Consider the following 13,965-nt stretch of genomic DNA (forward strand, 5'->3'; position numbering starts at 1 on the left):
AAAATAAATAAATTAAAAAAAAAAAAAAAAAAAAAAGAAATACAGAATTTCTAGTGTTCCCTGATGGAGACATAGGTGGTGCACATTAGATCATCTGAACACATCCTGAAAACTGAGGATTCTGTACTCTCACCTTGCCTTAGGCCTTTCTTGTGGGCATTGTAGGGAGAACCTTTTGACCTACATTAAAAAATGGAGTAACTTCAGGTTAAACTGGACAGAGAATATCATCCAGACTCTCAAGTCAGCAACAAATCCACTCAGTATGCAAAGGGAAGGTTTACCAAATAAGAGGACCTGTTTTATCACATTAATAGATTCTACAGACATCCCTAATGCAGATGAGGGGGGAAAAATAAGAGCTTCGTGAGTTAACCCCTTCTCGTGAGTTACTTTGAGAGAAAAGATCATGTGAAGAAACCCTGTGCCTAGCACCCAAGTCTCATTGTCCATCACATTACATAACAACCCACAGTGACCCAGGTCCCCTTTCCCTGTGGCCAGAAGATCATTTAGCACAGGCTGTGCTTCTGCTAACATCAGTGCCTCAGATTCAGTGGAAATTAGGAGACAAAGAAACTGACAATGAAGGGGCAAGAAAAATAAAGATTTTTGAGAAAGAAGATGGGGCTGGTAAGAGGCATCAGTGAATAAGACTCTTAACTCTGGCTGGAGTTTCAACCCCAGGACTCACATGGGGAAGGAGAGAACCAAATCCCACAAGCTGCCCTCTGACCTGTACACCCATGCCATGGCATGCACTAACCCACACCCTCAAAAACAAATGAATACAACATTTTTTAATTTAAAAAAAATAAACCTTTGGGAAGAAAGAAATGTCATAGGACTGTCCCGGGGCAAACACTTTTAGCCCATTTCTTCAATGCCTGTTTATATACATTGGAGAAAAGTTAGTGTTGAAAGCATAGGAGAAAAGATCTTCCCATGTAGACCTAGGAAGAGAGAACACGCACCCACTCTGCTACCTTGGTTCAGGGCATTAATGTTTGTGGATGGGATTAAACAAAGTTACAAAAGTTCTGGAGCAGCAGGTCCCTACCAATCACTGAAGGTTTTCATCACCAGATTGTTGTAAACTCCTGTGCATTTCACAAATACCTTTTTGGAGTTTTTTGGGGTGGGGAGGGAGTGGTTGTTGTGGTTGGTTGGTTGGTTGGTTGGTTTGGTTTTGGATTTTTTATTTGGTTTGTTTAGAGACAGGACCTTACTGTGTATCCTTGGCTGGCCTGGTGCTCACTGTAAACCAGGCTGGCCTCAAACACAGGGCTCTTCCTGCCTCTGCTTGCCGAGCAGTAGGATTACAGGTGTGGGTCACCTCAACAGATACATTTGGAACACCTGCTGTGTATCAAGTACCTTATTAGGATGTGAGTTCAAAGATGAATAGCTCGTTCTGCCTTAGAAGCTCTAATACCTCACTTCTCAGAGCACGGTACTTAACCAACAGCATCAGCTACATCTGGGAAAGTATTAGCAATCCTGCACCAGACAGACCAAGTCAAAATCTGTACACTTTGCAAGGTATCCCACCAAAGGGAATGGGATCCAAAAAGCCAGTTCATGCACCCAGGATAAGTTCTGGTCCTACTGCCAGGAGCTCATCCAACAGATCAAGCCACATAACTGTCACCTACATTCAGAGGGCTTAGTTTAGTCACATATAGGATCCCTAGCTGTCCAGAATCCGCAAGCTCCCACTGGCTTGGGTCAGCTGTGGTTTTCCCAATCACGATCTTGACCCCTCTTGCTCATATGGTCCCTCTTCCCTCTTTCAACTAAGTTCCAGGAGTTCAGTCTAGCGCTTGGCTGTGGATCGCTGTATCTGCTTCCCTCAGTTACTAGATGAAGGCTCTATGATAACAATTAGGGTGGTCACTAATTATAAGGAAAGGCCAGTTCAGGCACCCTCTCCACTATTGCTAGGAGCCTTAGCTGGGGTCATCCTTGTGGTTGTTGTGCCTGGAATTTCCCTAGCACCTGGTTTCTCCCTAACCCCATAATGCCTCCCTCTATCAAGATATATCTTTCATTGTTTCCCCCACCTAGGCCTTCTGGAGCCCTCAAGTTCCCATCCCTCGTCCCCTCCCTTCTACTCCCCTTACCAGTTTGCCCAGAAGAGCTTAACTTTCCCTTTCCTGGGCCCTTCATGTGACCTGCATTTTACCTGGCTTCCCTAGGGTTGTGGATTGTAGCCTGGTTATTCTTTGCTTTACATCTAATATCAACTTTATGAATGAGTATGTGTTTGTCTTTCTGGGTCTGGGTTACCTCACGCAGGATGTTTTTTTCTAATTACATCCATTTGCCTGCAAATTTCAAGATGCCATTGTTTTTTACTACTGAGTAATACGTCATTGTGTAAATGTACCACATTTGCATCAAAAAACACTGATGACATACATCTTAGGCTGGAGAAGATGTGGAGTAAGGGGAACACCCTTCCACTGCTGGTGGGAGTGCAAACTTGTGCAGCCACTTTGGAAATCAGTATGGCAGTTTATCAGAAAATTTGAACTCAATCTACCTCAAGACCAAGCAATACCACTCCTAGGCATATACCCAAAGGGTGTACAATTATACCACAAAGGCATTTGCTCAACTATGTTTATAGCAGTATTGTCCATAATAGCCAGAACCTTGAAATAACCTAGACGCTCCTCAAAGAATGGATAAGGAAAATGTGGTACATTTACACAAGGGAGTATTGCTCAGCAGTAAAAACAATGACATCTTTAGGAAAAATCCATCCTGACTGAGATAACCCAGACCCAGAAAGACAAATACAATATGTACTCACTCACAAGTGGATATTAGACACAAAACAAAGGATAACCAGGCTATAGTCCACAATCCTAGAGAAAATAGACAACAAAGAGGACCCTAAGAGAGACAACATGGATTTACCTAGGAAGGGGAAAAAGACAAGATCTCCTGAGTAAATTGGGAGTGTGGGGGGCAGAAAGAGGGTGGAAGAGGAGGAGGGGAGGAATGGGAGTGGGGAAAATGTATAGCTCAATTAAAACAATAGGAAAATAAAATTTACTATTTCTGTCATTTAAAAAAAACTCTGCACACTTTTACAGGATATGCAGATAATTCTCATGCATACTGAGACATGAAAAGCACTAACTTAATGGTCTCTGTGTTGACAGAGGCTTCTGTCCTGCCAGGTCCCTCAGCCATTCAGTCCCAAAGAAACACACAGAGGTCTATATTAATCATAAACTGATTGGCCTATTAGTTCAGGCTTTCTTATTAACTAACTCTTAAATCTTACATTAACCAATAATTTTTGTCTGTGTTAGACACATGGTTTGGTACCTTTATCAGTGAGGCATTTTCATCTTGTGTCCTCTGCATCTGTGTGATGACTGCAGACTGAGCCTTTCCTCTTCCCAGAATTCTCCTGTTCTGGTCACCCTGCCTATACTTCCTGTCTGCCCAGTGGCCAATCAACATTTTATTAAACCAATACATGTGACAAATCTTTACAGGGTAAAAAGACCATAGTCCCACAGCAGCTCTGACTGATGGAAAGAGTCTCCTATTTCTATTTTCCTCCATTGGTTCAGCAAGCACTTAAAGATCAAGCTGGCTTAGAGCTGGGGAACTGAAGCATAGAAGACCTTGACAGAGAGAGCAAATTCTGCTAGTGGAAAAAGAGAAAACAAGTGAGATTGTACAGACCATAAGGGACTGCAATCCACCTCCCAGAGATGAAGGGAATCATAGGTCCCTGTCAGAAGCGGACACAGTTCCAAACACTAGAGTGTGAGAAAATTACAAAAATGGTTGATGAGAAAAAGCAGACCAGAATCCTTCTCTACTCATTTTCACAACTGTAGTTCATTACATTGTCCCAGAAAGCCTGGCCTTTCTCACTACTCAGACACTACCTGCCCCCTCCCACTCCTCGCTGTCCTGACTGAGGGGGCTCCAGGACCCTAACCGGTTAGACAGGAACAATCAGCAGAAAGCAGCCAGCAGGAGACCTTACTGTCAGCATTGGTAAACACGTAGAAAATTCAACAAGGCAGCATTTAAATGGCCTGGACAGGCTGGCTATTGTACCTGTGACTCTCACGAGCAGTGACTCAAACGACAGCTTCAGAAAGACTTGCAAAGAGCCACTTGACAATGGAACATGGGCAACTCAGAGCCCACGACAGGCTACAAGGTCAAACCCGACAGAACAAAGATCCCAAGCAGCATTAAGTGACTTAATTATTCCGCCCTGCTCTGTACAAACTTGGGGAAACGTGACATCTTTTAAATTACCTCCCTGATAGGTAATATCCATGGCGCATGAAAAATGTTAGCAAAAGTCTTAAAAAGAGCAGAATGTTTTATAAGGCAAGGATTACAGTGTAGCCACACTAAGATTCCCAGTTAGTTCTGCAAACAGCCCTGATAGCTGGTACTCTTAGACAGAAGAAGAAATAGTAACATGAGGAAAGGAAAGTCTTGCCTTTTCTTACTCTCTTCTTCCTATTGCCCTTGATAAACTTGTGTGTGTGCACAGGTTGGCCAGGCTTTCAGGTGGGAACACCTACCTCTCTGTTTATGTGGTGTGAGCACAAGTAGTAACAGTCTAATATTACTCCCCAAGTACAGTGGTTTCCTGATAAATACGTGGGGACTGTTTGTGTTCTGAGCCCCCATGGAACCAATATTCTGGTTGTTTTCAGCCTAGTGAGCTACTCTCACAGGCCCAAGACTGTCATGGCATGGTGCTGCCATACACTAGGAAGAAAAAATACCAGGCACAACAATGTCTAAGTAATTCAGACTCAGGCAAACACGGTCAGAAAGCCTTGTAATGAGAAGCCTGCAGAGAGAAGCCGGGCCAGGACCAATGATGGGCAAGTAAAACACCGGATATACAAAACATGAGGATGTCCTTCCCTTGACTGACATGCGCCAACACTCAGAATACAGTTCCTTACATTTGAAATTTAGGCCCTGAACCTGCTTTGTCCCAATAGAAACCCAGTTCACAGGCTTCCTGTCACAATTTTCCCATTTGTTCCTCAACTCCTTGACACCCTGGGTGAGGAGACCCAGTGTCCATCAAAGAGAAAAAAAAGACACCATTCAGGAGAAAAAGCTTGAGTGATTAATAATGAGCTTACAGCGAGGGGTCGGGTGAGAGGGTAACCAAGTGAAAGTCATGTGACCCAAGAAAAAGAGACTTGGGATCGCTGACGAGTGACCAGGCCGGGCCCTGGGGTGTGGGCCCAGATAGCAGAGCAATGAGATTGACCACAGTGTTCTGCTCCCACTGGAAGTCAGGATCTTCACAAAGAGAAGCCTACCCTGCAGCAGCTCCCTCCTCTTCTGGTGTACACACACTTCTCTGGGGAGTAAACAAATCCTTTCCACCACCCTTCCTCCCAGTCCAGTCCACTGAGATTGGATCTTACCCTATCCATTTCCTCCCCACCATATACGTACACACATGCAAGCAAAACATTGATGAACATAAAATAAAAATAAATAAATTATAAAGTTGTCAGACTTGGCAGCAAGTATATTTTTCTTCAAAAAAAAAGTAGAATGGAATCTTATACCACCATTAGATGCTGATATAATGATATAGAGTGTTTAATGTCATGTTAAAAACATTAAACAGTGTCACATACTGTAATTCCCACTTTATAAAATTAGAGTACATTTACATAAGAAATATGAAGAAACATGGGAAGAAAAAGGTTGGTATTTAAAGGTGATTGGATTTGTGAATGATTCATATATAGTCATTTTTTCACCTGTTATGACATCTTGTGAAATAAATTAAACAGAAAGAAAGGGAGAAGAATTGGAACATAGAAAGCCTTCTATATGCTGTTGAAATATGAAGCGGCGGCGGGGCTGTGTCCCCAACACCCTGGCCGCTTGGCTAGCTCATGCCCGAAATAACAACACACAAACTGTATTCATTTAAGAACTGCTTGACCCATTTCTATCTAGCCTCTTCTAGGCTAATTCTCATATATTAATTTAGCCCATTTCTAATCATCTGTGTAAGCACCCCAAGGTGTGCTTACCGGGAAGATTCTAGCCTCCGTCCATCATGGTGTCTCTGCTCCAGAGAGCAGAGTTGTCTGGTCTGTCCGGGAGCAGAGCAGAGTCTGACCTCACTTCCTCTTCTGCCCAGCATCCTATTCTGTTTTCTCCTCCTACCTATGCTTTAATCTATCAGGGCCAAGCAGTTTCTTTATTGCTCAGCCAATGAAATCAACAGATCGATATGACACTCCCACATCAATATGCCAGGCAAGACAGTGAGGTTTGGAATGGCTCTGCGTTCCCTGCCTTCCTCCCCATTCCTTTAAAGCAGTCTGCAGTCTCAACTCCAGAGGATATTTGGATTTCACAAAACCCCCTGTTTAGAATACTGTACTGTGTGTATAATGGAACAGATCGCACAAAGTCTTTGGTAATAAATCCAAAGTGCATTTGAACTTTTTTTTTTTGGGCATGAGAAGGGTATTGAGTTTTGGAGACTTGGCCTCATGCAACCAAGGCTGGCCTCGAAGTTGCTATGAACATAAAGATGACCTAGAATTTCTGATCCTCTTCCCCCCACCACCCAAGTTCTGGGATGACAGGCATGCACCATCACTCCTGTGCATGCTAAGCAGGCCCTCTGCCTAGGCCCAGCTGTGGTATTATTGTCATGACGAACATGTGAAAATCTTGTTGACAGGAAATCATGTTTATTTTTCTCTTCCCCTAACCCTTTCTCTCTCTCCTCCTTCTTCTCTCTGCAGTTCTGCTAAGCCAATATTCTCTAGAATGAGCACAAAACAAGTCAAACAACAGCTAAACAAACAGCTTTGTACATCAACATCAAGAAGGAAGACACTTGGGAGAGACCAGAGTCCAGAGACGAATATGCACAAAGTCTACTTGTCGACGCACCTGCTAATCTAGGTCAGCAGAGCTGCGGGTGGTTTTCTGAGCGGAGCTACGACCACGGATTAAACACCAGCTCACTGGAAACTGTCATTAAATAAGATCAGATAACATTCATGAAAATCATCATCAGGAAATAGTTTAAGAAAGAAGAATACACACCCGCTAGAATTAACATGTAAAATACATATGTACTGAGGTTTATAAGCTGTCCTTTTTAAATCAAACTGAAAACAAAAAAGCTTTAATCTTTCAATATTATTAAAAAAAAAAAACAAAAGGGCATTTAGTTCTAGATTACTCCTGTCTCAGTAGCCAAGAAGCTGATCAAGGGTCATTTATTGAGGAATGCCTCTGATCTTTGGTTCCTCAACATTATTATCCACTCATTTCACTGTGCAATTAGTTACAACCACTTGGTTATTAAGAGGTGTAGCCCCTCAAGCTTCCTGCCAAGTGTGTGTTCAGTTGAATCTGTCTGAGTCATCGCCAAGGAAATGTTCCTGCCGTGTGCTATGACTCCATCAAACTGTGAATCCTAGGAAGTACACCGTTACACGATAGGTTCCCATAGATGCCCCTGTCCTTGATGAAACAGCATCAAGGAACTCTGAAACAGTAAAGGAAGTTTCTTTTCGCCTGGATGCTCTCTCATGTAATATAGAGGCTGCTATCAAATAGACACCTTTTCTAGCTCCCCTAGAATACGCATAGGAATTTAATATACTTTACTAGTAGATACCTAAAATATGAGTTCTCTATTTCTTTCTTCTGATGTCACTAGAAACCCATATCCTTTCATTCCTTTGCTGACATATACTCATTTTTGTTTTGATAAAAGAAATTGTTCCCTTAAATCTACTTCTAAATAATAGTAAGTGGTACTAACAAAATAAATAAAAACAACTTTATAGCCTTAGAAGTAAATAACTCTATACTTATACACGTCAAAAGGACTTGATAGAAATAAGTTACCTTTTGTTTATTAATGTTGATTTTGAAAGTTCTCAGATCTTTTCTTCCCTTTGGGTTAGCCAGTGATTGGTAGTAGTTACAACTCACCACCTGTCTTCAAGGATCTTCCCCTCCCCCCAACCATTGCCTCATAACATCTCCTGCTTAAATCCAACACCAGAGAAACACTTAATATTGAAGTAATTCTTTGTCTGAGGGTAAACACAAGCTGAGGTGCACATGAAGGGGGCTCTGTGGAAGAGCCCATATTATATACCTGAGCACAAAACACACACTCACGGGCTCAGATAAGGTTGAATGCACATCTGTCGCTAGAACATCAGGTGGAGCCTAACGTAGAATCAGGGTTTCCCTCTCTTGTGCTCACATAAAACCACATTCATATTTTTAGCCATGTTTTCACCGTGAGCCAAAGGTTTCAAATGGCTAAAAGTATATTACAGATACACTCAAGTGCTCAAGGAAGTAAAACCCAGTTCACAGAGGTGTGACTTTCCTAAAGAACTATATGAAGGGAACACTTGGTCTCTATAATCACAGTATAAGTCATTCTGGGGGCTATTTGTTGTCCCGATGCATTCAAAATAGCCTACTTACTAATGGAATTACACACAACTTTTATTTTGTTTCGTTTTTCGAGACAGGGTTTCTCTGTGTAGCCCTGGCTATTCTGGAACTCTCTCTGTAGACCAGGCTGGCCTCAAACTACACACAACTTTTTTTAAAATATCATCTTTTATTTATGGGGAGGCATCTCATAATCTACTCTAAAAACAGAAGGTGTTAGACTCCCCTATCCCATGTAAACTATGGTTCTGTCTGAAGTCTTACATCACTAGCAGTAATGTTGTAAAAAATAAAAAGTTCTTCCTCGCCACATGGGAATTTCTTTAAGAGATTTTTGCCATGAAACCTAAGTGTAATTTAGCATACCACCGAGCTATGAAGATGGGTCATTGATGATATACCATTTGTACATAGATAATATACATGTAAATCACTAAATGTTAAGTATAAGAAGTATGTTTTTACCTTTCAAAAAAAAGACTCCCTTTCTCATTCTGTTCTGTTCTATTATGTCCAAAAGTTGTGTGCAATTTTTTTAAGGTCCAGGAAATGTAAAGAAATTTATTGGAATATCTGAATTTCTGTAAAAAAAAAATAAAAAATAAGATTTTGTTATTTAAAAAAATTGGTAGCATGTACACATTCGTTTTCCTTTTTTGCCCCATGATCCAGTGTATTTTTTCTTCTTCTTGTTGCTGTTATCGAATACTTGGCTAAAAGCAACTTAAGGGAGGATGGTTTTATTTTCGTTTACAATTAAAAAGGAACACGTTCAATCATGGAAGGTAAGTCATAGGACAGGAATTTCTCTGCTGGTTGCTGGTCACACTGTATCTACAGTCGGGAAGCAGAGAACAGGAAGGAAGTAGAGATACAACAGCCTCACAGCCGACATAACTCCCTCCCTCCAGCAAATCTCTTCCTCCTAAAGGCTTCACGAACTTCTAAATGGTGGCAACAGCTGAGACCAAGCCTTTGAACATGTAAGCCTACAAGGGACATTTCAAATCCAAACCAACACAGCAGTGTGAATTAATGGTCCGACTGAAATAACTATCTTCAGAAACTCTGCTGGCATTCCACAATGTTGCCATAACAGACGCTGATTAGATGTTCAGGACACTCATGTATGCCAGAACATGACTTCTCTCTTTACCAGATATAGATATACCTCCACTGGGTCAGCTAAACAAGTAGCTAAGCTGCTCAAATGAAAGTTGCCTGAGGTAACCCATTACTGAAGCTCTACCTCTGAAGTGAGAGGCAGCCGCTTGTCCCTCAGACATGAGCAAACAGGCCTCCTGAAACACTCCACACAGGGCATATGCTGTCCAGCTGGGTTTTAATCCCAGATGCTTGTTTATTATATTATCCTATAAAACTCTGAACCTTGTTTTTTTTTTCATTTACAACATGGATATAAATAATATTCAATTATATAGTGTTGATATGAGGATATAAAATGATTCAGAATATCGTGCTTGACAGGTTGGAGATGGTCAATGTATGCGCCTTCCTCCTTTTCCTACTTTTTACTGTGTATGATACTAAAAACAAAAAAAAAGGAAGCTGAAGAGATGGCTTGGTGGTTAAGAGCATTGGCTGCTCTTCCAGAAGATTCGGTCCCCAAGACCAGCATAATAGCTCACAGTCATCTGTAATTCAAAATCGAGGGAATCTGACACTTTCTTCTGGCCCCCACAGGTGCCAGGTGAACTGGCACACATGCAGGCAAAACATCCATACACATAAAATAAGAATAAATAATCTTTTTTATAAAAAGAAAGGAATGAAAGAAAGCTGAGTGTGGTGGCCTATATCTTTAAGTCCAGCACGTGGAGGGTAGATAGTAGGCATGTCTTTGTGAATTTGAGGCCAGTGTGTCTATGCAGTGAGTTCAGGCTAACCAGAATACATAGTGAGATCCATACAGAGGCCCCATATATAAGGAGATTAGCAAGGCCAGCTATACTGGGAAGATTACAGGAATGCCTGGAACAACGGAGCCCTGAAGAGACCCGGTCCTGTCTGTCTGAAGAGGATAAATAGCAATGTGTACCAAGAACTACTCTAATAAAAGAGAGTGATGTCCCCAAACAAAGTTATGTGGGTTCTTGAAGGAAATACCTAATTAAAATGAGAGATCGGTGGTAAGAACTCAGCCACGTGAACAAGGAACAGGTGCCAGGCAAGCAGACCCATGGTCTAAAGACTCTAAGATAGGATTGAACTCAACACCCTTGAGGGGACTTGAATAAATTGCCAAGAGTTTATTTTTAATACGTGACTTAGCTTGCAAAGAAGCAAGAAGAACACGGAAGACAAAAAACAACAGAGAAAAAAGAGGGCTGACACGTGAGTGTGACGTATAAGCAAACGCAAAAGACAAAGACAAATTTATGGATCAGAGCAGGAGATGAAAAACTAAATCTTGGACCATTGGAAGCAGGACACTAAACCCAATGTTCCCATTGTGAGCCAGAATACTTGATGATCATGCAATCTTAGGAATGGCGACCCTGGAAAAATCTTTAAGTCAGACAATTGATTGATCCATTCATGGTCTTAGGGCTGAATGAACTATTACAGAAAGTGCATCACTGGCAGAGTGTCTCTGAAGACAATGTCTTGTCCTGGGAAACTTCCTCTACAAGTCTCCTACTCTTGGAAGTAAGCAGCTCTCCTCCACCTCATGTTCCCTGCCATGAGCTTCTGCCTTTCCGCCTAGAAACAGTGGAACACGGCTGGCCATGGCCTAAAACTGCCAGAACCGTGAGGCAAAATAATTTTTTTTCCCTTTAAGTTGCTTATTTCAGATATTTGGCACAGTGACCCAAACATTTAACATGGAAGAAATTACTTGTAACATAAGTTTCACCAATCAACCTCAGCAAGATATGCACTCATGATTTCAAAATTGCTAAATGCATCAATAAATCATAAGAAATAATTGATAGACATAGCTAACAGGTGGATGGCCCCAGAGGTTTTAGATGCTGGAATTGCCAGGTAGGTGGATATAAAGTAGTCATAGTTGATGCACCAAGAAAATAAAAATGGCATCTAGAAGAAGCTGATAATACACCCAATAACACAGGTCCCTGGTGTACATAAAGCTACACATATACCCCACTCAAAACAATGGAGTAAAATTTTCCCTCTCCCAACAATCATTAATAACTCCCTTTTTGGAATCAGTTTCCATTCTAACACACTACAGAACAAAGCTAGGTATGGAAGCCAGGTGGGCTATCGAGGTTTATTTTTGGGGTTAAGCCCATTAAACCTCTCAGAGTTCATAAAGCTTCACTATCGCAGGTGAAAACTGGCTAACTTGATTTGAAGGTAAATGCAGTTAATTAACTCACTATGTTACCTCTCCGTGTTCTTTATTCCTTGGGCGAAGAAGCAGAGTGAAGGGGCAATCTCCACCAGGTTTTTAGTTTTTACAGACGTGGTCAAAAGAATTCCATAGGCAAAAACAGTGATATCAACATGCATTTCAGAATCAAAAACAAAGAAAAGGCAAAAACAAAAAACCAGGTGGAACCTGACAAGGCGGTGCCCCAGGAAAAGTGATCCACCCAGGAAGGGCCAGCATCCAAAGGGAAACACCTGACATTCCAAACCACTAGATAAGGTTACTAAACATCCCTGGACCCTGGACTCACCCACTGTTTGGGCCTGTTTGTCTTCCTCTCTTTTTGGAATTCCTACCTGGTCTGTTAGCAGAGGTAGTTGTTGGGGGACTGACTTTATGTAGATTTGTTTGTTAGAACAAAGAGTGAATGTTACTGACTAGAAGGCTATTTCATTGCCCATATAGTAGGAAGTCACACTGCTGAGGTATTTTGGGAATGACTCCCATTTTGATTTTTACAGAATTGACAGTAACTATCTAAAAGACAAGAGTTCCCACAGCTCTGCAAACCGGGTTCTCCAGGGGCTGGAGAGATGGCTCAGCGGTTAAGAGCATTGCCTGCTCTTCCAAAGGTCCTGAGTTCAATTCCCAGCAACCACATGGTGGCTCACAACCATCTGTAATGGTGCCCTCTTCTGGCCTTCAGGCATACACACAGAAAGAATATTGCATACATAAATAAATAAATAGATTTAAAAAAAAAAAAACGGGTTCTCCATGCGGAGTGTCCATAAACACACCCCGTGGATCTGCCTATTGGTCTGACAGTTGTACATTTGCTGTACAATACTTGTGGACTCGCCACCGGGGGTAATTTAATGACACTGGTTTGGAGCACATTCATAAAAATGCCAACTGTGCATTTCGAATGAACTCTTAGGGAAAACACCTATTTACATCTTATGCCTATGCATTGATCGAGCATGCATCTGATTAAAACCAGATGCATCATGGGAAGGGACATGTACAGTGAGAAAAGGCTTATACCTGTCAATCATAACAAAGACCCACTCGTGACAACCCTTTATTAAGCAAACTTCTCCTCAGTGTCATCAGTAATCAAAATATGAATTACATGTATAAAATAATAGTATCATTTGATTAGCATAAATTAAAGGTCTGACAACACCCAGCACTGGTGGCATTAGCTTGTAATACTGAACATCTGGAGCTGGAGAAATGGCTCAGCAGGTAAAAGAACTGACTGTCTCCAGCCTGAAACTGAGTTCAGATGACCAGAACCCACATGAAAGCCAGACAATGAAATTCCAATGGTCCAGGGGTGAGACTGGGGGCAGAGACAGGAGAGTTTCCCCAGAAGCTCACAGGCCAGCTAGTCTGGAATACCCATTGGAATACTCATTGGAGATTCTTCCTCCAATGAGATGAAAGCCAAGGGCTGGTATCCAAATGTCCTTTGACCTCCACAGCATGCCATGGACTATATATACCCCACACACAAACACATACTCACCTGTACACACATCACATGCACACAAATTTATGTAAAAAATAAACGAATGAATTTTTAAATCTCCAGAACCCTTATTAAAGAACAATCATGGCTCCACACGGCTGTGACTCCCAGTTCTGTGGAGACAGGAAGATCACTGGCCTAACTCCAGGTTCAGTGAGAGACCCTATCTCTAAGGAATAAGCACTAAGGAATAGAGTGGCAACAACCAACCTGCTCTAGCGTCTGCATGTACACACAGACCTACACGCACATATCCATGAACACACAAATATATACCACACATATGAACACACAAACACACACCCATACACCACAAAAATAAAAATATTGAACATTTGCTAAATTCTTCTGCTCTCTGTAGTTAGAGATACTGAAGAAGTTCTTACAAATAAACACCAAAAACTTATTTAAAAAAAAAGGAAAGAAAAAAAGAAAAACCAGATGCTCATTAACAAGGCAAAGATAAATTATAGATTTTCATATAATTTAATATAATTTCATATAATTAATTTATTCGATACTGCCATGAGAAAACCTCAGTTAAAAACATCAACATAACTAATTATATTAGGTTCATAATATAATG

At 41.4% G+C, this 13,965-nt stretch overlaps 1 protein-coding gene across 1 annotated transcript in view; it reads left to right on the forward strand.

The window, feature by feature from the left end:
- Lhfpl3 (LHFPL tetraspan subfamily member 3) overlaps positions 1-9,053 on the forward strand; it is a 398,415-nt gene extending 389,362 nt beyond the window's left edge. The window contains exon 3 of the mRNA XM_050139837.1: positions 6,795-9,053. Coding sequence (XP_049995794.1) covers positions 6,795-6,823 — 29 coding nt within the window. The 3' untranslated portion in view covers positions 6,824-9,053. The remainder of the gene's footprint in view (positions 1-6,794) is intronic.
- The last annotated feature ends 4,912 nt before the right edge of the window (positions 9,054-13,965 follow it).

This window comes from Alexandromys fortis, unplaced genomic scaffold (genome assembly GCF_014885135.2).
Source record: "Alexandromys fortis isolate MF-2015 unplaced genomic scaffold, M_Fortis_MF-2015_v1.1 scaffold_38, whole genome shotgun sequence".
Classification (NCBI taxonomy): Eukaryota; Metazoa; Chordata; class Mammalia; order Rodentia; family Cricetidae; genus Alexandromys; species Alexandromys fortis.